Source organism: Coffea eugenioides, chromosome 10 (assembly GCF_003713205.1).
Source record: "Coffea eugenioides isolate CCC68of chromosome 10, Ceug_1.0, whole genome shotgun sequence".
Lineage (NCBI taxonomy): Eukaryota > Viridiplantae > Streptophyta > Magnoliopsida > Gentianales > Rubiaceae > Coffea > Coffea eugenioides.
The window spans coordinates 7,026,509-7,053,772 of NC_040044.1; the positions used below are offsets into that span (position 1 = coordinate 7,026,509).

Genomic DNA, 27,264 nt, shown 5'->3' on the forward strand with positions numbered 1-27,264 from the left:
AAGTCAAGTTGGAATTCGAGCTTGATAATATGTTGGCTTACTCGAGCTTGTCCAACTCCAAAAGTCGAGATTGAATTTCACAAGTTTAGCATACTGGAGCTTGATAATGGGTCAATCATTATCAAACCTCCAATTCAAGCTCAATTGAACTCTCATTCGCTTAATCAAAAGAAAATTTTCTTTTAAATGACCTGATTACTGCCCTTAAATTTATCTAGACCAAAAGCGATTGACCTTGAATGTCGACGGAATACAATGGCTATACCATTTTGCGGCTCTGAAAACTTTTTTGATGGACTAATAAGAATGCAAGGATCTATTAGAGGTGTAATTAAGTAGAGTCGAAATGAGTTGAACTCAAAGAGTACATATTTTGGAATTTGATTCGAGCTTATCGAGTTTTTAAAAGTCAGCTTGATAATATTTTGGTTTGCTTGAGCTTGTCCAAATCTACTACAATTTGCTTAATCAAGTGAATCGATTTTGAGTGACTTAAATTGAAAATTTGTATTTTCCTGAGTAAGGAATACAACATGTGTGTGTGTAAAGCTTGGTTTAGTTTGACAGCTTTCAAGCATCATGCATATATGCACAACATTTAATCTATTCAAGCTGCTCGACCTCAGTTCAAGATTTAACTAAACAAGCTTGCGAATAAATTATTTGATCTAAATTAGTTTAGACACCTAAATCCTAGCAATTGTCACAATTTAAAAAATCGAACTAAGTAGTCTATCCACAACTGCATAACACTCTCTTAGTTTCTTTACGTAATTAGGGTTAATTATCCTTCAACTATACCCAAATTTTTATTTTGGTCCCTGAACTTTAAAATGAGACATTTTAGTTCTTAAATATAAAATATGAACAGTTTTGGCCCTTAAAATATAAAATTTATTTTACTTTAATTCTTAAAGTATAAAATTTATTCTACTTATGTATAAAATACGTCCGATTTCCACCAACGATTTTCTTTAAGTGGAACGAGTTTTATAATATAGGGAGCAAAGCGTTCAATTTTGGAATTTAGGAACTAAAGTAAAATCCCAGCATAATTGAAATGTGCAAAATGGAAGTAACCCATAATTTAGGAACATAATTGGCCGGTAAATTTAGGATAGACTGTCCTCAATGCCTGCGATTAAGAAAATGTCAACTCTTTGGAGGTTGATCATATTCCAAATTCATTAAGGTTGACTATACACCCCGCCGGACAATCCTCAGCGGTGGTCAAAGTTTCTAGAGCTTTGACTGTAAGTGCCATCTAATCGTCTTGCAGACTTGCACCACGCCAACAAGGGCGAGGCGTACACATAACTATATATATAAGAGCATACTTTGATTTGAGAACACAACAGATTAGGCTAGTTGGCATACCATTAGTAGTCAAGAAAGCTGAAATGACCGCCTTACAATATAGCCAAATAGTCACCTTCTTCCTCCTCTTTTGTTTCTTCATATCAGTTTCTCATGGAAGGGTTCCCCCAGCTGGAGCTGACTTTCGAGTTAAAGCCGTTAATCTCGGAGGTTGGCTGGTCACAGAAGGCTGGATCAAACCATCCCTTTTCGACGGCATTCCCAACAAAGATTTTTTGGTAGGTATTCAAACTCACACAGGCACACGGTTTTATGTGTTCTTCCATTCCATCAGCATTTTTAGTCGTTAATGCCCATTTGAGCGGCCTTTTTTTTTCTTCCTCCTAATTGTTAGTTTCTCTAGATGATCATTTATCATGTCGATTTCCTGACATTACTATTGCTCTTACAAACTTTTGATGGTTCTTTTCTAGGATGGAACCGGGTTACAGTTCAAGTCAGTAGCGGTTGGAAAGTATCTCGCAGCAGAAACAGGTGGAGGTACAATCGTAGTTGCAAACAGAACATCTGCTTCTGGATGGGAAACGTTCAAAGTATATAACCATTTACTTACATATTAGCTTCATTATTTGATAAAAAACATTTTGATAACGATATCTAATGTGGTGGTGTATCTTCTGATTGTACAAAAATTGGCTTTTTGGATAGTTGTGGAGGATTAACGAGACCACATTTAATTTCCGGGTTTTTAACAAACAATTCGTGGGATTAGACAAAGCCGGCAATGGAATTAATATCGTAGCCGTTGCAAGTACACCAGGAGTATGGGAGACATTTCAGATCGTCAGAAAATCGGATGATGTAAACCGTGTCCGGATTCGAGCATCAAATGGATTTTTCTTGCAGGTCTGTGCTGGAATCTTATCTTTTCCAATCAATTCAAGAGGTCAATTGTAGACTTATGACAGCTACTATTCGCCGTTTAATATTCTATTATATCGCAGAAGCATTTATTTATTTATTAAGCATGCATTTATAGTTGTTGCTTACAATCATTACTTTGCTTAACGTGGCTTGTTCTTCTAAATTATGGACAAAGCTGCAATCCTAGGTTATCCATAGCCTGTATTTTGTCATTAGCACGTCCTTGGAGATTAAGGCGTGCACGAGTGGAAAGGGTAATGTAGAATAAGAATATAAGCTTTATCTCAAGGAATAAGATATAATAACAATTAAGAATGAGTCCCCAGTGATCAGACGATTATCCAAGACTCTCAACCAACCATGTTTTTAACTTGTGTCGAGCTGTCCATAAATTAGGAATCTGTTTATATCTTGTGTTTGCTTTTTTGAAAAAAAAAAAAAGAATCATTCGTGTTTGCAGTACAAGAGGAATTCAGTTGTTTATCATCCCATAACATGAAAGAAAAGAGATAAAATATGTACAACATATGCTGCATAACTTTCTTGGCTTGCTGTAATGGCGTATCAGTATGTGGTTCCGTGAATATCTTTTTCCATACACGACATAAAATTGAAATCTCTTCAATATTCCGTTCGTCACCAGAAAAATGTTAGTTGTTCTAAGAGTCACACGTCAGTTTTTATTTTATTTTTGTCCAACGGCAACATCTACTCTACACCTACTTTGATTTTAACAGAGGGATACTCAACTGAACTAATTGATAAATCGATAGAAACTGAACAACCATCGAACTCGTATGAATGTTGGAGAAATCAAATGTAGTGACCTAACTAATAATAAAAGACAAGATTTAAATCCCAACCTCCCACCTACCCGAGAATTAAAAAGTCTTCGGCAGTGGTATGTCAATTTTTAATTGAAATCGATGTTTTTGCATGTGAAAACATGCCTCTATTCCTTCGGGAAAAAAAAAAACCATGCCTCTAGAATAGCGGCTAGTGCTTTAGACTTTGTAGGATTTTTTGAAGTGGCGTGCTGGTGCTGGATACATTAATGGATCACTACCTCGTTGATAATATGCCATTTACTTGGTCAAAAGATTGTTTAAACTCAAAAACATCTCATGCCACCTCTTAATCTACTTTAGTTTGATTAGACTTAATCTTTCAGTAAAAACTCCTGTGCTTGTGGGTGCGCCGTTTTTGCACGGTCATAAACTATTAATTACTTAGGCGTGAAAAATGACTTTTCTTAGTATGTTATTTCACACTTTTTTTTTGGGGTCATGTTCTATGCTAATTGAATCCTGTTAAATTTGTAGGTAAAGACAGAGGAACTTGTTACTGCTGATTTTCAAGGAAATGGCACATGGGCAGACGATGATCCCTCAGTTTTCTTGATTACATCCGCTGGAGGATACCAGGGTGAATTTCAAGTAACCAACGGCTATGGCCCAGTCAAGGCACCACTAGTCATGGGGGTAAATTTTGTAACATCAAATAAATTTCTTATTGCTTTTTTAACTGAGACGACGAACCAATAATTTTGTGCTTTTGGCTGTTTATTCATGTTTATCATAATAGGAACACTGGAGGACATTTATAGTGGAGGATGACTTCAAATTCGTAGCAGGGAATGGATTGAATGCTGTGAGAATTCCAGTTGGGTGGTGGATTGCCTGTGGCCCCAATCCCCCTAAACCTTTTGTGGCTGGAGCCTTGCGCGCCTTAGACAACGCCTTCTTCTGGGCTCGGTATGTAAACATTCTTATTAGTTTTATCTTCTAGATTATACAATTGAAGATACACCCAATTCTAAGTCTTGGGATAATAATTCATCTACAAGATAACCACTAGACTTTGATTTCTATTAAGGACGAATTACTAATACTGAGAAGCAACTTATGGTGTGACATATACTTCCTAAAGGAGGCTAATATGATTTTGGAAAAATAATCATGATACTATTTTTTACAGATATTCTAATCCACAATGTCAATTTTAAATGTTTTCATATTCTTTAGAAGCTCAGAGGTAAGGCAAAATGTTTCGCCACAGCACAAATTTTAGCTCCACTGCATAATCCTTTTGAAATAACAATTATGCCCTTCGCTATTCGGACGTTCTATTTTATTTTGAAAGGGTAAAATTATCATTTTACAAACAGTATGCTTTCGAACTGAAGTTGGTGTCATTGCAGCATCATTAGCCCAAACGTAATATGACACTAGAAATTATTAAAGTGTTAGGGATTATATGCAGAAGATCTTAACGAAATTCGAAGAATTTAGATAAAACAACTGTCTATAGTCCAAAATCTATGACTATGAGGTTATTGCCACTCAATACAAGTACGACTATTCCCGTAGGTAAGTAAGAATTAAGCGAGACTTGTTTACTTGCAGGAAATATGGCCTTAAGGTCATAATTGATCTACATGCCGCACCGGGCTCTCAAAATCCCTGGGAACACAGTGGCACTAGAGATGGTTCTCAAGAATGGGGATTGACCGATGACAGCATTAACCAGACAGTGGCCGTCATAGACTTCCTAACTGCTAGGTAAATCACTACCTCAATAATCCAAGATTCTTTTTTTTTTTTGTCCCCCTTAATTTTTGCTATGTTATTAATGTTGATTTTTTTTTCTTTTTTCCACACAAAAATTTCTAGATATGCAAAGAGCCCAAGTCTATTAGCAGTTGAGCTACTGAATGAGCCTCTTTCACCGGGGGTTTCTCTGGACACCCTTTCCAAGTACTATAAGGCTGGTTATGATGCAGTCCGCAGGCACTCTTCCACTGCTTATGTAATATTGTCCAACCGATTAGGCCCTGCTGATAGCACGGAGCTGATTCCTTTCGCCAGTGGGCTCACCAGATCTGTTATTGATGTCCATTACTACAATCTTTTTTCCGATGTATACAGCAATTTGACTGTTCAACAGAACATTGATATTATACAAACCAATAGGACAGCTCAATTGGCCAGAATCACATCAGCAAATGGACCTCTTGTTTTTGTTGGTATGCCACTAATAATAATATATTGCTCCAGGAATTCACCAAATTTCAAATTCAGTATTACTATTAAATTGGGAGCTGAATTGGTATTTCTACTTTTGACTTGCTTTTTTCAGGTGAATGGGTAGCTGAATGGGAAGTTAGTGGCGCCGCTAAAGAAGATTACCAAAGGTTTGCAGCAGCACAATTGCAAGTGTATGGGCGAGCAACATTTGGATGGGCTTATTGGACTCTTAAAAATGTTGTTAACCACTGGAGTTTGGAGTGGATGATCAAAAATGGTTACATCAAGCTTTAAGCTCTTACCAATTTCTCCTTTATTTATTTTTTGGGCTCTATTTGCCAAAGCATACATGCAGCCATGGTTACATCTTGAATTTCCACTCAAAGGAAGCAAGAAAGAATTATGTAGACATTTCTTTGGGAGTATTGTTGAATACATGTGAAGAATTGTAACCCTTCAAAGTTATTTAATTTACCTTTGACCAGGAATTTCCATTATCAATTGGATTTGTTTTTCCAACTTTGCTTAGTAACGTTGGCCTGTTTGAATTCTACAATAAGAAGTGAAGAAAGGACTTGGTATTCTGCCTAGTTTTTGTAATAGATTATTACTTTAAGCATACCTAGTTTATAAGGTATTCAATTGTCGACCAGACTTTAATTGCCATCGAGACAAAGGAAACAACATTCCATTAGGAGGTGTTTGGTAAGTGGGTTTTAAAAAAAGGGAATGAAATTCAATTTTAATCATACTAATACAAAAGGTTTGTTTAAGGTCAATTAGAATTAATTAATGGGTTTCATAAATCTTTTTGATGGATTTAAATAGTAGGATTCACTTATCCATTTATTCTTTTATTACTAAAATTCATTACTGTGAAATTATCAAACATTTTATGGATTTTTGTTTAAACTCATTGCTATTCCCCAATTTATCATACCTATAGTACGTGATAGTAATTTTGGAACTTAATTGGGTAAAATCACGATAGAGTACTGTTTGTTCTCAATGCACTAAAGATATTATGATCCACCACACAACTTTTCTATATAAAAAAAAAAAATTAAGGCTCATATAAATTTACCACCTTGATACCATTCTGTTCCAATAAGACATCAGTCAAATAATTAAAGACCAATGCGAGAAATTTATTGGATGCTTCATATACGGATTGGATGATGTTGGGTCAATCCTATGAAAGCAGCGAAGTATCGGCAGGAGAAGCAGCACTGCCATAGCTTTTGCGCCTGCTCCAGCTCCTACCTTAGACTTGCTTACAGGTTGGCTACCAGCAGACTAGTTTGATCCCACATCTGTGGAGCCTTAACCCAGGAACGTTCTAAAACTAGTTAAACTAGCTACTGGCTTCTCGCCGCTTCCGACAAAAAAAGGAAAGAAAGAGCTAGGGAGATGGAGGTGCGGCGGCATTTTCGGCTGAGATTTATTAGGATGAGCTGTCATGAATCAAACAAGAATTAATTGGATAAGTTCCCTCACATAAATTTCAAAAAAGTCATGAATGGTCGTGAACAAATCCTTATCGGCAGTCAAAAGTTTCTAGAGAGTGAGTGAGAGCCATCTGATCATCAAATCCCGTCCCCTGTTCGGGACGAGGAGTGCTATATATAGATGTACATTTTGATTAGAGAACCCCAACACATTGGGCTTTAGCTTGCAAAGTAAAATTAAACTATAAGTCAAGAAAGTTCAAATTAATGGCTACTATAAAATGTTTCTTCATCCTTCTTTCTTGCTTCTTTTCAATTTCAAATGGAAGGATCCCCCCAGCTGAGTTTCGAGTTAAAGCTGTAAATCTTGGAGGTTGGCTGGTCACAGAAGGCTGGATCAAACCATCCCTTTTCGACGGCATTCATAACAAAGATCTCTTGGTATATACATATGTAGTTATTAGTTATTATTTTTGCCTACCTTTTGTCTATGTTGATCGATCATGCTCTCCACATACCTAGGAATTGTCCATGCGACCTGAATTTTCTTTGTCCTAAATGATTCTTAGGATGGAACCGGGATCCAATTCAAGTCAGCAAAGTCTGGAAAATATCTTTCGGCGGAAACATTTAAAATAGGCGGAAGTGCCAAAATCGTTGCCAAGAAAACATCTGCTGCTGAATGGGAAACATTTAAAGTACGTAACCATGCACCGGTACCTTCTAATGAGCTTCATAATTTGATAAACAATTTTTTGGCAATATATGCTGACATTCAACGTGGTGTTTTTTTCCTGGACACTGTGAAAAGTTGTGGAGAGTCGATTCGAGCAATTATAATTTTCGGGCTGCCAACACTCAATTCTTGGCACTTGGCTTGGACGGCAAGCAATTTCTATCACTAATAACCGTGGCAAAAGATCCAACTATTTGGGAGACGTTTGAGATTATCAGAAAAGCTGATGATTTAAACCGTGTCCGAATTAAAGGACTAAATGGATTTTTCTGGCAGGTTTGTGTTGGAAATTTTTTTTTTCTATCAAGAGAATAGGTCAATCATAGATCCATAGCTAGTTTACATTATTTACAATCCTTCTTTTGCCTCCCCCTTTTTTGTTGTTGAATTATGCATTTTAAGTAGTACAAGAACTTCATAGAAGCATGCATTTTTGTTTGTTGCTTGCAATTATCACTTTCCTAACTTGGCCATAGCAGTCAAGGCTATTCTTCTAATAAAATCACAATTGAAGCAGCAAGTCTTTTGGTTATTCATAGTTCTCGTCATCATTTTCTTGGAAACTAAGATGTGCATGAGAGTGAAAGGATTATTATTAATTTTTTTTTTTACCATTTTAGTGTTTTGGACTTTGAAGGATTTTTTTTTTTTTTTAAATATGTTACTGTTGCTGGACACATATATACACCATTAACTCAATGTTTTCTTTTTCTTGAGGACCTAACTCATTGATTTTCGATTCATTTGGTTAAAAGAAATTAGCTCGCCATTGCATTTAACCTGTTAATTGCTCTTTAGTTTGACGTAAAATAAAAAAAAGAAGTTACTTGAGTTTGGTTAGACTTAAACACCAATAAAGCAATCCTGCGTTTGTGGAACTTTTTTGCATGATCATGCATGAACAAGAAGCAGCATTGCTAATTCAATCTTATAAAATTTGTAGGTAAAATCAGAGGGGGTTGTTACTGCTGATTGGGATCGATTCAATACTACATGGGGAGACGATGATCCCTCAGTTTTCTTGATCACAACTGTGGGAGGATACCAGGGTGAATACCAAGTGACCAACGGATATGGTCCAGTCACGGCACCACAAGTGATGAAGGTAGGTTTGGAAAATCCCATCAAAATTCAAGAGTTAATTTTCAGATTTTCCAGCTTCTCATTAATTTGTTATCATATTACATTTAATTATCCCGCATTTAATTTCATTGTTTAAACTTAATATAATAAAAATCCACGTCTCTCTTTCTTTATCACCCAGACACATTCACAAATTTCATGTGTTACAGGAACACTGGAATACATATATCGTGGAGAATGACTTCAAATTCATAGCAGAGAATGGATTGAATGCTGTAAGAATCCCAGTTGGGTGGTGGATAGCCAGTGACCCCAACCCCCCTAAGCCTTTTGTTGGTGGATCCTTGCAGGCCTTAGACAACGCCTTCTTGTGGGCTCAGTACGTATACTTTCTTTGTTTCGTTCTTCTACATGGCATAATTGAAGACAAACTCAATTCTCTAGGGTCTAGAGAAACGAAAACATCCTGCACATTTACTATATTTCTTCACATAATAAGATTATAATTTGCTTTCTAAGAATGAAGAACTTCAAGAGAGGTTTTCGGCATTTAAAAACCTATATTTATCTAGAGTAATTTGGGAGGAACGTTACTTGCAGGAAATATGGCCTTAAGGTTATAATTGACCTACATGCTGCACCGGGTTCACAGAATGGTATGGAACACAGTGCCACCAGAGATGGTTCTCTAGAATGGGGGCTGACTGATGAAAGCATTCAACAAACAGTAGCCGTCATCGACTTCCTAGCCGCCAGGCAAACCCCAACCTAAATAATTTTGTCAATTTTTTCATAAATTTATGTTGCTGGTGTTGTACTTGATTTTTTTTCTCATTTCTTCTTTCCAACACAATCTTGTATAGGTATGCAAAGAACCCAAGCCTGTTAGCAGTTGAACTGCTGAATGAGCCTCTTGCACCGGGTGTTGCTTTGGACACCCTCACCCGCTACTATAGGGATGCTTATGATGCTGTCCGGAAGCACTCATCCACTGCTTACGTAATTCTGTCCAACCGACTTGGCCCTGCTGATCACACTGAGTTGTTTGCCCTCGCCAGCGTGCTCACCAAACCAGTTATTGACGTCCATTACTACAATCTCTTCTCTACCATCTTCACTAATATGACTGTTCAACAGCACATCGATTATGTCAAAACCAATCGGACAGCTGAATTGGCCAGTATCACATCACCAAATGGACCTAAAATCTTTGTGGGTAAGCAACTACTAGCAATAATTTTAGCGCCGTGAAATTTGCTTAAAAGAATATATTAATCTTTTCTACTGACAGCGTGTCTCTCATGTGCAAATCTGCTGGTGTATTCTCTTTAGATATACCAAACATTATACCTAAAAGACTTTTATACCTGCTGGTGTATTTTCAATTTTTACTTGTTTGACTTTTAGGTGAATGGGTAGCTGAATGGGATGTCAAGGGAGCAACAAGACAAGATTACCAAGCATTTGCGAGAGCCCAATTGCATGCATATGAGAAAGCAACATTTGGATGGGCTTATTGGACTCTCAAGAACGTGAAGGAACACTGGAGTTTGGAATGGATGATCAACAATGGTTACCTCAAGGCTTGAGCTGGTTGAGCAGCTATGTGGCTACTGCTCCCCGTTTTTGTCTTATTTTGTTGTGCTCTATTTTATGTATTGGTGGCAATACCTGCCTAAAAGCGTAAATTACATCTTGAATAATTTTATCTGGAAAGAAAAGCAATAAAGAAATAGATACGTGATTGTAACTATTTACGTAAATAAAGATAAAGAATTGTGACCCTTTCCAAGTTTTTTCATTGACTTCTCATGTACTCTTGCAATTTTACAATGGATTTCCACAATTAAATAAAATTCTTTTTCCATCTGATAACAAATGGAGATAATTGGCACCAGATAATTTATATTCTAAAATAAATCAATGCGTTCAAAAAGTAAGAATCAAGGGGAAAAAAATGCTTTATACCTGCCCCGTTTAAAGATTAGAAGAAAATTTAAAAAAATGCTTTATAGATGCCTCGTTTTTAGCCTAGACTTTTGCAAGGGAGACGAAGGGAAAGAGGAAGAGGAATTTAAAAAAGAAAGAGAAGCGCCTAGGAAATTTCTGTGTGAACTGAAGCAAAGGATGAGAATCGATGCTTGAAATCCCAACTTTGACCCATCATTTCATGCATTTGACCAGGTCAATCACCAGCCTGTCACGTCCGACAAAAGTGGTAGCATGCATTTGACTACGAAAATCACCAGCTAATCGCCTCCGACAAAATTTTGGAAATATATTTGTTTGATTAGGGTGTTATTTGGAATAATTACTGTAGTACTTTTTGTGATGTGATGTATGTGAGATAAAAAGGTGATTGAGAATATAAAAAGGTGGGTTGGAAAATGTGTTTATGATGCAAGCGAAATATTATTTGGGATAAATTTTGTATCCAAACACAATTAATTCTGATAAAAGAGTCAAAGTTTTGTCTTTTTTTTTTTAAGTTACTAGAAACTCACCAATCCTGAGTTGTGTACAAAGAGTATTTTTGAGTTTAAAACCCTACTCTTCTTACATTGATTAATAATGCTTACCAAAAACCTAAAATGCCTTTTTATCACATAAAAGTATTTTTTTTGAACAAAAACATTGCACCCTCAACAGGCTCAGATATGGGTACATTTATTTTTAAAAAAGAAAAGTTAAAAGTTGTTAGAAGAGACGTAAACCACAACAAAAATTAATGTGTGAAAATATTAAATCGGTAAAATCCAACTTAATAATTGCCCTATCAATCTATTCAATTAGATCTTTCACATAGGAAATAAAGAACAATTTAATTGAAAACTTATACTTTTATATACATACTAGTTGTGAAAACTGTGTAAGGCATTTATGTAGTATGAATAATTTAATAAAAAAATCTCTTAATAATTAATATATTCATATCACTCCGCAAGAAAGTTATGTGTATTTTAAATTGTAGGCAGAAAATTTGAAGTCCGCTCTCTCGGACAACCCACGGAGGCTACAGTTTGTGGGAAACCTGGAAATAACGCGTACCAATTTGGAACTTGGAACCTTTTTTTTTATTGACTTGGTTACAGGTCTTACACGGATGTATTGGGATTTTGCTGTATAAAATCTTGCCAACTTTTTGCTTGTTCTTCAGAAAATGGCGAACAATCTTGAAATGAAGAAACTAGTTGCCATCTCTTGCTTGTCATGGCTGTTCTTGGTTTCTTGTAGCGCTGTTGCAGGCCAAGATGTGCCATTCAAAGCAGCAAATTTAGGTGGTTGGCTGGTAGCTGAGGGATGGATGACTCCAGACCTCTTTAATGGCATTCCCAATAAAGACCTCCTGGTACACTACACCAATTTAATTTCTCTCCATAAACTCTGCCTTTGGTGACTTGTCAAATTGTTACAAATCAAAATAACTTCCCTTTTGTGGTATGAAACTGGTGGCAGTAATATCAAAATAAATTCTTGGACAATTTCAAGTTTCTATACAGTAATATCTTATGGAACATTAATTACACATTGGAATTGCATGATTCTTACGTTCATCTAGGATGGAACACAAGTGCAACTGAAGTCGACAATGCTCAACAAGTATCTGACAGCAGAGAACGGTGGTGGATCAAATTTAGTTGCTAACCGCGATAGTGCCTCTGGCTGGGAAACTTTCTGGGTGGGTAGTTCTATGACGTCCCCTGATCGTCTATTATGAAGAACTTCTGGGGTTAACTCTGCGTATATACACTTCATTCGTGCTGAAATATGCCTTTTTTTTTTATTCTGTTTCTTATACTTCTATGCACATGCAGTTATGGAGGATTAATGAGAATACCTTCAACCTCAGGGTGTTCAATAAGCAGTTTGTGGGACTGGACAATCAAGGTCAGGGAAAGAATATAAATGCAATATCTACTACACCTGGAAATGCTGAAACGTTTCAGATTGTAAGGAAACAAGATGATCCATCCAGAATACGCCTTAGAGCCTCGAACGGGCTCTTGGTTCAGGTATATTTTGCTCTTTATTCTGAAACGGTACTACTAGCTTTTTTCTCAGTCAGAAGTAACATATCATTTGCAGATTGTTCATAAAAAGGAAAAGGTACCTGCCATACGATTTTCAAATCATTTGAGAAGGGAAAATTGATTTATCTGATTCTGGTTCGAAAAATGGATGTAACCCTACTTATTTTTACCATATAGGACCCTGAAATGGACTAGTTAGAGACATATATGATTGGAATGTATTAACTAGCAACATTATGCAAGCCAATGCAAGCCAAAGTGGTTTTACTGAGTTTTTCTGACTTCTATTTGGCAATTTGCCTTGTGAAAGGCTCCCAGTGGATCCTCAGTGGTGGCAGATTATGGAGACACTTCAGATTGGGGGGATCAAAATCCATCTGTTTTCCAATTGAATATTGTCAACACATTAAGGGGCGAATACCAACTTACAAACGGATATGGGCGGGATAAAGCTCCTCAAGTGTTGAAGGTAAAACTAGTAACACACCTAATCTAATTTAATGGGGATTTGGCCATATATATCAACTTACGAAGAAATCATTTGCACTAAAAAAAAAAAAATTCAAACTGCAGGATCACTGGAATAATTACATTGTGGAGGACGATTTCAAGTTTATGTCCGATAATGGTCTGAATGCTGTTAGAATTCCAGTTGGGTGGTGGATCCAGTATGATCAGACACCACCAGCACCATTTGTTGGAGGTTCCTTACAAGCGTTAGACAATGCTTTCTCATGGGCACAGTAAGCAGCCTTAGAAGAAAATCACGCTTAAACATTGTTCATTTGACTTGAGTATATGGAGCGAACAATGAAATCTTACTCAGACCTGAATGCTGAACAGTTAACATGTTGTATAGGTACTATTTGTTATTAATCCACTCATTACTGATTTTTCCCGGTAACTATTGTCACAGGAAGTACAATATGAAGGTGATAGTGGACCTCCATGCGGTTCCAGGATCACAAAATGGGAATGAGCATAGTGGAACTAGAGATGGATTTGCAGAATGGGGAGATTCTTATGTACAGAGAACTGTGGATGTCATAGACTTCCTTGCGAAAAGGTTATCCAAAGAATTCCCCTTTCACATCATATTAATTTCATCATTCTAAAATTTTCATGGAAAAATGTTCTCTGCATCTGCACAGACCACAGTATCCAAGATCTAGATGTCCTTTTTGTAGCCGAATTTTAATCCACTAAGGGAGGAATATGGACTTGCATTTCTAGCTGATACATTAGTTTCCTCTACTTCCTGTTATAAAATCTGAATCTCAGACATGGTTCTTGATGCATCAAAAGCACTTAAACCAAGTTTCCATCCATGCTAATCTGGTACAGTAACGTAATAGTATCAGGTATCCAGAGATCCCTAGTTCCTCAAGGTGTGACCTTCGAGAAATGTTTTATGTCTATGACCTGTTGCTTGATAGATGCTTGTATTTTCAGGTATGCTAATCGTCCAAGTCTTGGAGCGATAGAGTTAATGAACGAACCTAATGCAGCAATTGTCCAATTTTCTGCTTTAAGCGACTACTACAAGAAAGGTTATGACGCTGTAAGGAAGTATACTTCCACGGCTTATGTCATATTGTCAGCTAGATTGGGAGATGCTTCCGACAAGGAGTTCCTTTCTCTTGCTGGTGGCCTTGATCGCTCTGTCATAGACGTTCATTACTATAACCTCTTTTCAGACCAGTTCAACAACATGGATGAACAACAGAATATTGATTATATTCGCAATGATAGGGCTGCACAACTGCAGGAAGTGACTCAAAGCAATGGTCGTCCTTTAAGCTTTGTTGGTAAGTCATATTACCACAGCCAATACTCCACTTCAAAGATGTTGCCATGAGAAATGGATTGATGGTTTTGGTCTTCCAAATTTCTGCTCTGCTTTAGTAAGGTGTGGGATTGAAAAGATGGTTTGAACTCCCAAGTTTTGGATATTGCATCAAGATGTTACTTAATTTGACAACATAAATAGGGAGTATGTTGAAAAAGTATGACATAACAAAACTACTCGAGAATTACATGATTTTTTTGACAATCGCAAGGTTCAAATTTCTTACCTTTCTTGTGTGAATCACAAATTTCAGAGTTTCTAGTGAACTAGACTTTGATATTTAACCAAAACCTGCAGGGGAATGGACAGCAGCAATGGCAAAAGACAATCAAGACATGGAAGCCTACAGGAGATATGCACAAGCTCAGCTGGATGTTTATGGAAAAGCTACATTTGGGTGGGCTTACTGGTCATACAAGTGCGAACCCTGTGGGATGTGGAGCCTTCGACGGATGATTCTAGGAGGCCTTTTTAAACTGTAAATCTGTCGATGATGATCCCTTGGTTCTAATCCACCCGAGCTCCCAGAGCCTAATGTAGTATTTGCCCATATTTGTGTGCGCTTTAAACTTTGTCAAAGCTGAAGGCCCAATAACAATTTATACAAATTCACTTCGCTAAATGAATGTGCATGGTTACTGTAAGAGAGAATTGCAGTCCAAATGTTTAATATCTTTTTTTTTTTGGTGAAACCAAATGTTTAATATCTGATTCATGGGCCATCGGCCCACATATTATTAACTAAATATTTCTAGGGGAAGGCCCACCGCTGTAGCTTGCTACGGGCCTTCGAGCGTCGCCCATATGTGGCACTGCCGCACGGGCCTGCCGCACCCCACCTCTGTTAAAAAAAAAAAAAAGAATTGCAGTTTTGATCTGCACCCCACCCCAAATGTTTAGGGTATGAATAAGTTTAGTCCTTTAAATTTGGATGAAAGCAAATGTAATTTTAAATGTTTAAATTTCTGTACACATTCAGTTCTAATGACTGATTTTTTTTCCAAATATTACTGGAATCAAATCACATGCAAATAACTAATTTTTTTAAAAAATTAAAAATTGATAAAATATTGTTAGTTATAATCTATAATAAAAAATGATTAATTACTCACATGCTAATTACATATGTAATTAATATTTAACCTAATTTTTTATGTCAACTAATTTTTCGTATTTCTAGGCCAAATACTAATTACCCACGTGATAGGCATGCGAGTAGACATGTCAATTGGTACGTTTTGGATTGGATCCCTTTGATTCAAATCCAGATCTATTAAATTTAAGTTGGATCCAAACCCAAACTCTTATGGGTCTACAAAAATAAGTCCAAACTCAAACCCTTTTAGATTTGGGTACCCAATGGGTACCCGTTGTATTTTTCTAAATACACTAAAGTAAACATGTACTAAAAATATATATATTTCGAAAAATGTAAACACCATCCAATTTTTATTTTCCAATAACAAAATTAATATCTAAGAAGTTGAATGCAATATTATGAACTCAAAAAATAACTATTATCGATTGTTTCAATTTATATTTAAAACTTCAACTGTATCTACGTCCAATCATTCATTTATTTGCCTTTACTTTTTCTCCTTTTTTCTGAAAAAATTTGTACTAATTATAATGACAACTATAATTAACTTCAAAAAAGAAAACAATCATGAAGTCTTGCTCTATTTGATCCAATGACCATAGAATATTATAATATTTTATAAATTTACTAATTAATATATATTAATTATATATACATGGGTCTGAGTAGGGTCTAGTATGGATTTAGATTTGGATATGAACCATAGAAAATCAAATCATACCCAGACCCATAACTCTTTTATAGGGTTTGAGTCTAGATAAAATTTGAATTTGAGAAATTAAATCTAAACCCTATCCAAGTACATTGGGTCTAGGTTGGATCTGAATAAGACTCGATCTATTGACATATCTACATGCGAGTCATCAGTCCTTATTTACAACAAATTATGGCTAATAATTATTTTTCATTTTTTATTTTTAAAAAAAATTAATTGATGTCACATAATAGCATATGATCTAATTCTGGTAATAATTGGCAAAAATCAATCAATAGGACTAAATGTGCTGAGTGATTGAAACAGTTGGAACTACATTTGCTTTGATTAAACTTTAAAAACTAGAAGCACTCATACCTCAAATATTTTGAATCAAAACTACAATTCTCTCTTATTTAAATGTGTCAACATCTTTTTTCCTTTATCTTTGCAGATTGGAATATCTCACATCAATTAAGACAATAAATAATGTTCTCTTTCAAAATTATCATAAAAAACTACTTGTCACAAGTATTTAAAGAATATATGTCTAACATTGTTTTAAAAAGTCTTCTTTAAAATTTTTTTTTTCAATAAGAAAGGGATGGGATTTAAAAAATAATGAGAGGTAGGGAAATTTGAAGCTCAATAGATATCTATTGCTTTACACAATAGATATTTAAGCTCAACTAGTTATAGCCCAATATGGGTCTTTGCTTAAAAAAACGAAGAAAGAGTGACATCCTACGAGTTTAATGATATTGTCTTATTGAGTTTGTAGTGAATTTTATCATTGAGGACTCAAAAAGCCACTTTGCATCCCACATATTTTTGTTATCTAGACGAATATGCACTCATATTTATTTATACTCGATTCTGACTACAAAATAGGAGAAATAACTAATTCTTTGGTCTCAAAATGATGCTCAATACGGTGATTTTTTTCCCTTAATTTCTTGTAAAGCTTTAAAAAAACAATTATTCAACAATCCAATTTTACCTAAAAACTTTCCTCTCATAAATTCTTAAGGACACTACTCTAGATGCTTCAAATAAAGTTGACTTTCAATATTATCCTCTTTGGTTATTCTTAAATTTCACACTTCTACTAAAGTTGACTTTCAATAATATACTCTTATTTTTCTTCTTTCTCTCCCTCTTCCATAGTAATGGGAAACCTAGTACACGTAGCTATCCCCGGTATCTGTCGAAAGAAATTTATTCCACAAGCTTGTTTCTCAAATTACTTATTTCTAGAAATAATAGACTTTTAAATAAGATAAGATATATGTCGGCAAAATGGGAAAATAAAATTTAGCGATGCGTCGGCAAATTAATAAAGATGACGCAATTTTTGTCCGCTTATTATTAAGGGCAACAATCCCACTGAGGTACATTCAATATAGAAATCGGCGTTTGTTCTAAAAAATATATATAAATGCACAAGTGAAAAAAAATGTACCATGATTTATTTTTAGAGAAATTTGAATCGAGTTAATTTAATTTTGGATGAATACGAAGAGGTAATATGAAATCAAGCAATTTTGATGAATCAGAACTAATTAATTATATTGTTGTTAGCTAGCCATGAAGATTATTAGAGTATGTGATTAAATTAGAGAATCTAGATTGCAAATGTCTTTTGATAGCTATAACAGCAATTTTCATTTCGTTATGGAAATAAATTTCTACCATAAATTTTCTTGCAGCTAAAATGCTAGAAAATATATTTATAAGATACAAAATTTGAATAAATGAGTAAGTATATTTAATTTTTTCTCTAACATATATGCCAATCTTTAGTTATATAACATACGTATGAGCTCCGAAAGTCAAATGAATTGTTGCACAAAATTTTACATTTAAATTTGGAGGCTTTAAATGCATATCTAATTATATTTAACAACTCTTTGTTTTTGACTCTATATTTCGAATTCTAATACATGAGCTCAAAATTATATTTGTCAGGTCCTACCTGTATTTCAATTAAACCACGCTTTCACCAGCGACCATGCACTTGAGCTTCGCTACCCCTCTCACTAGGCTCCGTCTCCAATTTTTCCACCTCTTCTTCTCTTCATTTTATACCAGACTTTGGCTTTCCTACACATCTTTCGCTTCTCCCCTAACCTGCAAAATCCTAAATTCATAATTCAGAGCTATCCCTCCAGCCATTTCTCTCTCCCTCTTTCATTTTCAGATCCTCATTTTTTATTTATTGCAAAAAAAAGAAAAAGAAATTGACTAAAAGACTATAAGGAGAAAGGTAGAGACGAGGGGCAATTGCGTGCATCACATAGAAATACAGGATGATGGACGACGACAGGTTGTAACTAAATTTACTTTTCTTTCTTTATTTGTTGATAGTATGATTTGTGGCTTGTTTTCGTAGTTCTTTTCTTGTTTTTCTTTAATTCAACTCATTGGAAAAACAAGAAAGATTAGATGAAGGCAATCAATTAGGGGTGCATTGTCCATTTAAAAGAAGAAGAAGAAGAAGAAGAAAAGAGACATAGTAGGCATTTTGCACTAGATTATGAATTGTCTATTTTCCTAACATGTAAAAACTCCAAAACACGATCAACCTAGAAATTGCCCCCATCTTGAGATGATGGTGAAGCGTTTTCGGTGGTGGTAATTTGGTTCTTCATAGGAAGCAAAAGGGTTGTTAAGAGCAATGAGGGAAAAGAGAGTCTGTTGATGGAAGCAGGCAGTAATTGTCACAAATTGTGAATGACAAATGCAGGGGGAAAAAAAAAAGGAAGAAGAAGAAGGGGGAAGTGGAGGACAAGGAGACTTGACATTGCAAAATAAAGGTGGTAATTAAGATGATGCGAAAGCATAATAAAATACATTTGGCCTTCGACCAAGTCTTGTCTTGAGCAGCGTGACCATCTAATATGATTGCTTTAATTTACATGTCAATTGGGAAACTAATTTAGTGTATTTAGTGCAGGTGGCCAACTGGTTTCCAAAATTTGTTTAGATAGGAAAGTGATTTTGTAAATGTAGTTAAATTTAAAAATTCAAAACGGGAATGCAGTAATCTTTTTTTTTTAAAAAAACTTTGAGCATAGTCTTCGATTTTGTTCTTGCATGCCTCTATTATATCGAATTCTACTTCCCTTCCACAGTATCCGTGTATGGAATTACGATAATCACAGCACGCACTCGCACAGTATAGGTTCCATACCATTACAACATGTTTAAGTTGATCAATTAAGTTTGCCAGTGCTGCTTAAATAAATTTTTTTTTAAAAAAAAAAAAAAGAGAGAGAGAGAGATAGAAGTTTGGGGGTTCTCTAATTTTAATCATAGGATTTCAGATGCCTATAAAACCGACCTAAGTCTTAGGGTGATCTCCACTGTATTTGTGTAGAACAGGTGAAGTTCTTATATATCGAGCCATTGACCATATCTTTAATGGTGTAAATGTTTAGATTAGACAAATTTCTAACCTTTTGGAAATTTTAGAATCGTGTTTGCCATATGGAAAATCTTCCTTTAAAATGAAAACAACATATTCGTGTATTTTCATTTTCTAATATTTGAATTGCTTATAATCTTGAGATAAGTTGAATAACATCAACTATGTATGAAACGTTGTAAAGGAGTTAATTCTTGAAAACTGCATCCGTGCAATGCACCCCTCAACGAACAGTCTTGTCTCAATATGTTGCATCCCTTCATAAGAGTCACCAAGCATATATGTATATATAAGATTTATTTATATATGGCAGGCATTCTCTCATAAGTTGCATGCATGTTTAGCAGAAACATAGTACTGCTACATTCAAGACAGGTTATTTAACGCAAGTTCTTCGCATCTTTGATCTTCTGATTAGCAGTGATCTATTTGCCGCCATGAGGAGAATTGAGCAGCAGACTGGTTGGGGTTTGGGTTCATACGTGACGTTCATCGTGGTGGCGCTGTGTGTGCTCTTCCTGCCGTTAGTGATTGGTCCCGGTTCGCTGCCGCCGCCTCCTCCGTATCTTCTTCTCACCATCCCTGTCGTCTTGGTTTTCATTTGTCTTTACCTTTCTTATGCAACTAATCATTGAATAAATGGCATTAGCCATTTAACATCTGCTCGTACTATGTTGTAGTAGTAGTATCTTAAATGCCATCTATATTGTGAGAACTCATGTATTTTTTTTCTTTTTCTTTTTCCTTTTTTTTGTGTGTGTTGTAATTTACATTACATTGATTCCAATGTAATGTACATTATATTGGGTCTTTCTTTGACAAACTGAAACTGTGTATAAGTTTGTGGATCAATGTAATATATATATATATATATAGTTGTGTTGTTTTTTATTTTTGATTTTTTGATTTTACCTCCATGGAATGGTCCTATTAGTGCATGGTAATTTGCTAGAATCTTTTAATGAACGTCATCTTTTTTTTTTTTTTAAGAACTGCAGTGGCTTTCATCTAGATGAAACTGAACTAGGTATTTGCTGCCTTAGAGAGAGGCGGGCGTGATTCTAGGGTATCACGAATTCTCTCCAGTTAATGTGTAGGAGGCGTGGTTTTTCATATTATCTTGTACTTGTACATTATGATGCCTTGGTAAAGGTTATATTACACACGTTTGTTCTAGTTTTATAGCATCTCTAACTTTCCCTGGAGAAAAGGTAATTAACAGCAACGCAAAAACATTTAAAGAATTGAAAGTTGAAACTAGTATTTATATAAGACAGAAGACGAAATTCAGACCTTTCCCTAGAAATCGATTACCTGTTAGAACTGGAAATATTTGTTGAGTACCTCAGGTATTCGATGACATGTGGGCGCTATGAGAAGTAAAATAGGGATTACTGTGTATAGATCAATGGATAGAGGCCTAATAAGCAATCAGTAGACCCTTTGGAAAATCCCTTAAATGTGCGTAAAGGTACATTGGGAACCACGCCTTCCTGCTCATAGCGAGGTATTTGGAAACCTGCAAAGCGGAAAGCGTGATAATTTTACCGTCAACAATGATGACGCTTTTTTTTTTTTTTTTAAGAATTGGAGAGCTTTATATAACAAAAGAAAAATTTACACTCTAATCATCAATTTTCCCCTCTTATTTTCCTCTACAATTCTAAGAAGATCAGGGGAAAATTTGACTCAAAAATAACTTTATCCACCCTATTGAGATAACTAGCCATAAAGTCAGCAATTTGATTACATTGGCAATATATAAAATATATAGTCAGCTCCTTGAAGTATGAGATTAAATCCTTATATCAGAATATACAACTAGAACCTAGGGTTGTCAACGGACCCGGACCCGCCAACATTTTTCGGGTACGAATGGGTATATAAATTTGAGATCAGGACCCATTTTATCTAACAGAAAAGCGGGTCGGATACGAGATGTACCATTCCGACCCGTATTAGACCCGAATCCATTTTAATTAATTAATAATTAAAAAATATACCAATCTATCATAAATAAGCAAAAGGCATGCACATTCTTTCATTCCCAAATTTTTCCAACCCTAATACCCCCACCCTGCACATCCCGTATTTCCTCTCACTCTCTTTTCTAGCAGCCCAACTCACGTTCTTCATTCTCTTCAAGAAGTCTGCAGCACCACTCTTTTTTGTATTCGCAATTGCTTCAGACTTCTTTTTATCCCCTTCTGCTGCCTCTGCTTTATCTCTTTTATCCTTTGAACCCGGTTGCTGGGAGCTTGAGCTCTTGTTGTTGCTACTAGTAGGAGTAGGCTCTGGCTTGCTCACATTAGGCCGCCCTTAGCTGCTCCTTCTCATGCTTCTCACGCCGGTCACCGGCTTTTCTTTTAGCTTTAGCTTTGATGAATCCTCTTCATCATTTGTTGATGTACTTAAAGGAGACTTAATAAGAGTTTTCGAATTGATAACCGCTTTTTCGTTGGTCCGCTGCTTTTCTGCATTGTTGGCTGATGAGGAAGAAGCTTTGGCTTAAATTGAGCTTCTCTTGCGACTGAAGATAATGGGGTTTGTGGATTTATGCTTCGCGATTGAGACCCGTCGGGTGCGGTTCCGGAAGAAAGATTAAGAAACTCATCGGGTATTTGGGCCGGATCTGAAATTAATACAGTATGACGGGTCCGGATCCGGATCCGGATCCGGATCCGGGTCTGAATTTATTAATTTTGGTCCGGACCTGACCCGTTGACGGGCCTACTAGAACCCTCCAAGACAGTCAATTTGAAGAAATGAGGGACCAAACGTCCAAACCTTCTAACGGTTGGGCTAATGAGTTTGGGCAGGGAGACCACTAGGAAATTTAATGGTTAAACTTATGGAGCAAAAGTTAAAAAGCCCACATCTATTTTTTTTTTAAATTGAAAAAGAGAAGAAATAAGGAGATAAAAGAACATAGTATTAATTTCAGTTGGTGTAACTCCGCTTTCAATTAGTTAGAATATTTGGTGACAAAAATAGTTGTAGGCCATCAACAGGTTCCTATCACTTTTGCGTTCGATAAACACTAAAAATTACTAAGCTTTTTCACCCACAAATGGAGATTCAAGAAACTGAGACGGCAGACTTAATTGACATGTTATCAAAAGGAAATTACTAACCTCATAGCAACATTATAGTATTCACCGTATCATAAGCTAGTAAAACTAAAATAATAATAATAATAAGTTTATTACTCAGTGAAAACCAAATGGAGACCGTCAAGTTTGGGATAATTTTTTTCCCCTTTATCTAGATTGTGTGCAACTCATGTCAGAAAATGCATTAATCTAATGCCATTAAAAAGAACAAAAATGAAAGAATGAATAATAGTGAGAATAAGGGATGAAAATGTGGGAGTAGAGATTAACATTAGAAGTCCATGTGGCACCAATTGCATTACAAATTTATTTCAATTTATGTTAGAATAACATTAATGGGAATGTTTGGATCTCATTATTTGAAGTAATTATCTGACTTACATCATATACATATACACGTTTTGTAATCACTTTTTTTTATCTCATATACATTACGTTACATTACAAAAAGTGTTACGGTGCCAAACTAAATAATTTTTCCAAATAATAGGTCATGCTTAAGAAGCCTTTTGGAAATAAAGTCTCCGCAGGCCGAGTACTTTTCATGCACAAAAAGATTGGAAAGTTGAAGGCTAATGAATCGGTATAAAAATTCATGATTCACTATCTTATATACATGTTGAGAATTGCATCATTCATTTCAGTTTATGAAATTTGTTGCTGTTGAATGAAACTGCTTGCTATTTCATTCAGAGTTTGTTAACAAGAAAACATTAGCTCCCGCGAAAGGGTACAAAAGTATACGTGTTGAATAAAGACAGTAATTGTTCTTACGTTGTTACAGAACTTGAGTATTTGTTGAACAAATAACTACAGCCCCTTTCACCGCCTTCCTATCCTTTTCCCACCCCACCAAAACAAAATGACAAGCCAACTGGCAATATGATTCTCCACAAAATCAGATGAAATTAGAAAGGCAAAAGATAGTGCACAGGACAAAAATAGTATAGGATTTCAATACACAATTTGTTTGGATAGTTGTCATAGTACACATCTCATTTCCTACTTGTATAAATATATATATATATATATATATATATATATGTGTGTGTGTGTGTGCAAGCAACAAAGATAAAAACAGGGCGACTTATAATTGTTTTTTTATTTGCTCTTCTTAGTCACAAAATATAAGAAGGCGACGTCAAAGAATCTGTTATTCTCAAGAATTGCTTAAGAATGAATGCATCAACTTCTGAATACAGCGGTGGATGCGAGTCTGGCTGGACCATGTATTTTGATCAACTTTCAACCTCTGCTGATCAATGCAACAGAAGCATGCCACTTGGCTTTGATTGCAGAAGCAAAGGAGTGTATGTCAATGAGGATGATGAAGACGAGAATTCATCCATGCTGTCTGATGCATCATCTGGCCCTCCACATTTCCATCAGGATGAAGACAGTTCTGAAGAAACCAGATACAATTCCACTATTTCGGCCTCAGAGGTAAACAAGGGCAAGCACAAAAAGAAAGCGAAAGAGCACAGGAAGACCCAACAGAAATTCCATCTTGACGATACTGCTAGCTCCCCTGCCCAGAGCTTCTCCAAGGCAAGTCAATTGTCAGCCTGGCGTGCACGATTAATTTTCTCGTTGAATATTCTCTAACAGCATTACAGTACTTTCATCTTTCAGAACAATGCCCTTCTTACAGATGATAAATATCTAATCGAGCACGGTTCAGGCATCTCTCGAGGCTTTTCTGCAACACAATCCAAGGTTCTCACATATCTGCTTTCAGAAAATTTCAATCTTTATCATTCCTGCTTTATTCTCTGAATCTTTTTCCCTTTATGTGATACTCCTGCGTCCAAGTATTCACGCAAATTTGTGTGTTCATTCAGGAAAAGTCTGTACTGAGGAAGCATTTTGGATTTCTGAAGCCTTCGCATGACAGGAAAAGCTGATTGAGAGAGATCAGGTCGAGTTTCATCCTATACATTAATGTCGCCGTAGTTTTCAGGGACCTATTAACCCTTACACCTTGTGTGCTCTGTGATTAGCAGGAGGAGGTTTAATTGGGGAAAAGAATATCAATAAGAAGTTGCAGACCATGTTCTCTCTTTATGCAGCAGCAGTTAGGTAGACAGCATTCGCACTTGTCAAAAGGAAAAGATACAATATATCTGAAGGAAATTGTTTTTCCCATTGTTTATTACTGTTTCTTTATGTATGTTTCTGGCTGTCTATGCAGTGCAGAACAACCTGAGAACGTAAATACTAAAAATCTTCCTTTTTCTACTATTACAATTGTTTTGGGGTTGCCTTATTTGTTTGTGCATTCTCTTTTTATCACCTTCAGGACCGCTTCACAACCGAAAACCTGCTAGGTAGCTAGCAACTTCACAGCATTCATTCTTTAAGGAATTCATCTGAAACTAGAGATTATCCTCAACAGTAATTACCGTAACCGTAAGAAAGCATAAAATTTCAAATTTAGATTGTATTTAATCGCTTTGCGATGTAACCATTACATTTACAAGAAATGAATCGTTCAGTATGATACACGATAGAAGTTTCTCGATAGATAGACTAAGCGAGAATGCTATATGGCTACGACTGTAGAGTGCGACATTGAGAAGAAATAACGGAACCAGAACGTTATCCTGTTATTGATAAAAACATGTGATGCACAAATGTTTAGTACATCTGTGGGATCACACTTGGACATAATTAGATAACTAATCTAAGCTGTGTACAGAACATAGACAAACAACAGAGAGGAAGAGGGCCAGTGGAGGGCCATGATCAAACGCAGACCAAGTGTAAGGCCAAGAACTGAACCACATTCTCCCATTCTTGGAGGATTGCCAGCCTGAGAGAGAACTCATGAGGTGGATTGGAATGGGCAGATTTGGTAATAAATCCCTCTAAAACTCGATGAAGACAATACCTGTGAGGAATCTTGAACCACTTAAGTCTCATTTTCCAGTAAACGGGACCAAAAACGGAACCCCACTTCTTATATATGACAGCCACTCACTGGAAAATGTGATCCATATGATACGCTACAGGTACAATAATTGAATTTTTGTTTTTCGGGGATTTCTTCCAAATCTTAATCGAAGGTATTACCATCCTCAGCATGAACCCGTTTCTTGGAGAATGATCCTGATTATAAGAAAAAGACAACATCCCCCAGCTATGTGTACTGTATAGTGACATTTCTTTCATGGTACTCTAATAAATAATGGTTCTCCAAGTCCCAGAAGTAAAATTCCTTTACTGTTTTCCAAGAGTAGAATTTTAGGTTGTGCAAGTTATCTATTTGGAAGGCATGTAACGGATTGTCAAATCAATATGCGCAAACAAGTAAAAGTTGGCAGACACTACCATAATCTGAGATCTGTTATTAATAGCTATTTGGAAATGATATCTTCTTTCTAATTTTAGATATCCCATTGAAAATCAGTACCAACTTACTACCTCAACCTTTTCTAAAGCAGTAATGATAGATGTTACAACTACTGAACTTCACAAGGATTTATAGACCAATTCTATCTTAGGCTACCTACCTCGCGCCTAATTTTGTTGTATGTCCTGGTTTTTCCTGCTTTCCAGCTTGTGTTAACTATTGACACAATTATTGTCATCTAAACACTGAGCAACTAATCTATTGATGTCCTCCTTTTAAGTCAAACTTTCTTCCCACATGCTGACTGAAATCTTTGTCCTCATTGTGTTTAAAAAAAAATGATAATAATAATAATAAGAGTTACTACCTCGTCGTTGTTTCCAATCATTCTTTTTTCCGTGCACACACGTGCACTTACATTGTAATCACACAAAGGCAGGCACTAAGAAAGAGAGCAAGGACTATAGATTATGCTAAATAACTACTATGTTAATGTTAAGGATACACAACAGACTAATATATATTTCTATGTTTCACATGTCTTGGCATTCTTAAGCAATACACTAAATTCAGAGAGGAAGGTGAACTCAGAATGTATACCAAACATGGTTCAAAGCCGAGTTGTCACTAGAACGGACCTCTCCGATATGATACCGGAACGAGATGATTCCGAGATACTTGACTAGTTGAAAACTCGGTCGAGTCACTGAGAACTCGGCCGAGAAGTTTTCGATACGAATAGTCTCTGCCAAATCGGCCCGAATCAACTCGCAAATTTACATTTTACAGATTTTCTTTTTCCAATTTTTTTATTATTTTTGTTTAGCATTTTTTTAATATTATTCACATTTTTAGAATATTAAATGCTTCAAAATATGTCGAGACCGATGTGGAATGGTCCGGGCCGCGACCACAACCCGACCCCGACTTTGAACCATGAATTACCAAACAGTCACGCAACGCAGCAAACCACTAAATTAACCAGATAAGCATCAAAATTAGTCTTGCATCTGAGCCATAAAATTACGTACTACTAATTTCAGACTTTGCATTCGCTTTATAGGGCGGTTTTGGAGACTCCATGGAGATTGGAGAAGGAATTTTCTAGACTGCGACTGTGCCATTTGGTGGCAAATCACAATGTATGGTGTAAGACCATTAAGGG

At 35.9% G+C, this 27,264-nt stretch overlaps 5 protein-coding genes and 1 pseudogene across 5 annotated transcripts; all 6 read left to right on the forward strand.

Moving 5' to 3' along the window:
* Positions 1-1,400: 1,400 nt before the first annotated feature.
* Positions 1,401-5,662, forward strand: LOC113750308 (probable glucan 1,3-beta-glucosidase A). The gene is made up of 8 exons (XM_027294303.1): positions 1,401-1,595; positions 1,791-1,910; positions 2,026-2,223; positions 3,564-3,722; positions 3,826-3,995; positions 4,647-4,802; positions 4,914-5,266; positions 5,380-5,662. Exons 1-8 carry the CDS (start codon positions 1,401-1,403, stop codon positions 5,559-5,561), a joined length of 1,533 nt encoding a protein of 510 aa, XP_027150104.1. The 3' UTR covers positions 5,562-5,662.
* A 1,320-nt stretch (positions 5,663-6,982) lies between these two features.
* LOC113750309 (probable glucan 1,3-beta-glucosidase A) lies at positions 6,983-10,123 on the forward strand. Its single transcript, XM_027294304.1, has 8 exons — positions 6,983-7,156; positions 7,285-7,413; positions 7,527-7,727; positions 8,395-8,556; positions 8,744-8,913; positions 9,135-9,290; positions 9,398-9,750; positions 9,942-10,123. The coding sequence occupies exons 1-8, from the start codon at positions 6,983-6,985 to the stop codon at positions 10,121-10,123; spliced, it is 1,527 nt and encodes a 508-aa protein (XP_027150105.1).
* Positions 10,124-11,708: 1,585 nt separating this feature from the next.
* Positions 11,709-15,039, forward strand: LOC113749643 (probable glucan 1,3-beta-glucosidase A). The gene is made up of 8 exons (XM_027293457.1): positions 11,709-11,883; positions 12,094-12,213; positions 12,350-12,547; positions 12,876-13,034; positions 13,139-13,308; positions 13,482-13,631; positions 14,018-14,373; positions 14,712-15,039. Exons 1-8 carry the CDS (start codon positions 11,713-11,715, stop codon positions 14,894-14,896), a joined length of 1,509 nt encoding a protein of 502 aa, XP_027149258.1. The 5' UTR covers positions 11,709-11,712; the 3' UTR covers positions 14,897-15,039.
* A 44-nt stretch (positions 15,040-15,083) lies between these two features.
* Positions 15,084-15,253, forward strand: LOC113750986 (annotated as a pseudogene).
* Positions 15,254-20,071: 4,818 nt separating this feature from the next.
* On the forward strand, positions 20,072-20,269 carry LOC113750310. Its single transcript, XM_027294305.1, has one exon. The coding sequence runs from the start codon at positions 20,072-20,074 to the stop codon at positions 20,267-20,269; it is 198 nt and encodes a 65-aa protein (XP_027150106.1).
* Positions 20,270-23,835: 3,566 nt separating this feature from the next.
* Positions 23,836-24,949, forward strand: LOC113750002. The gene is made up of 4 exons (XM_027293901.1): positions 23,836-24,295; positions 24,380-24,463; positions 24,589-24,665; positions 24,751-24,949. The coding sequence occupies exons 1-3, from the start codon at positions 23,924-23,926 to the stop codon at positions 24,649-24,651; spliced, it is 519 nt and encodes a 172-aa protein (XP_027149702.1). The 5' UTR covers positions 23,836-23,923; the 3' UTR covers positions 24,652-24,665; positions 24,751-24,949.
* Positions 24,950-27,264: the final 2,315 nt, after the last annotated feature.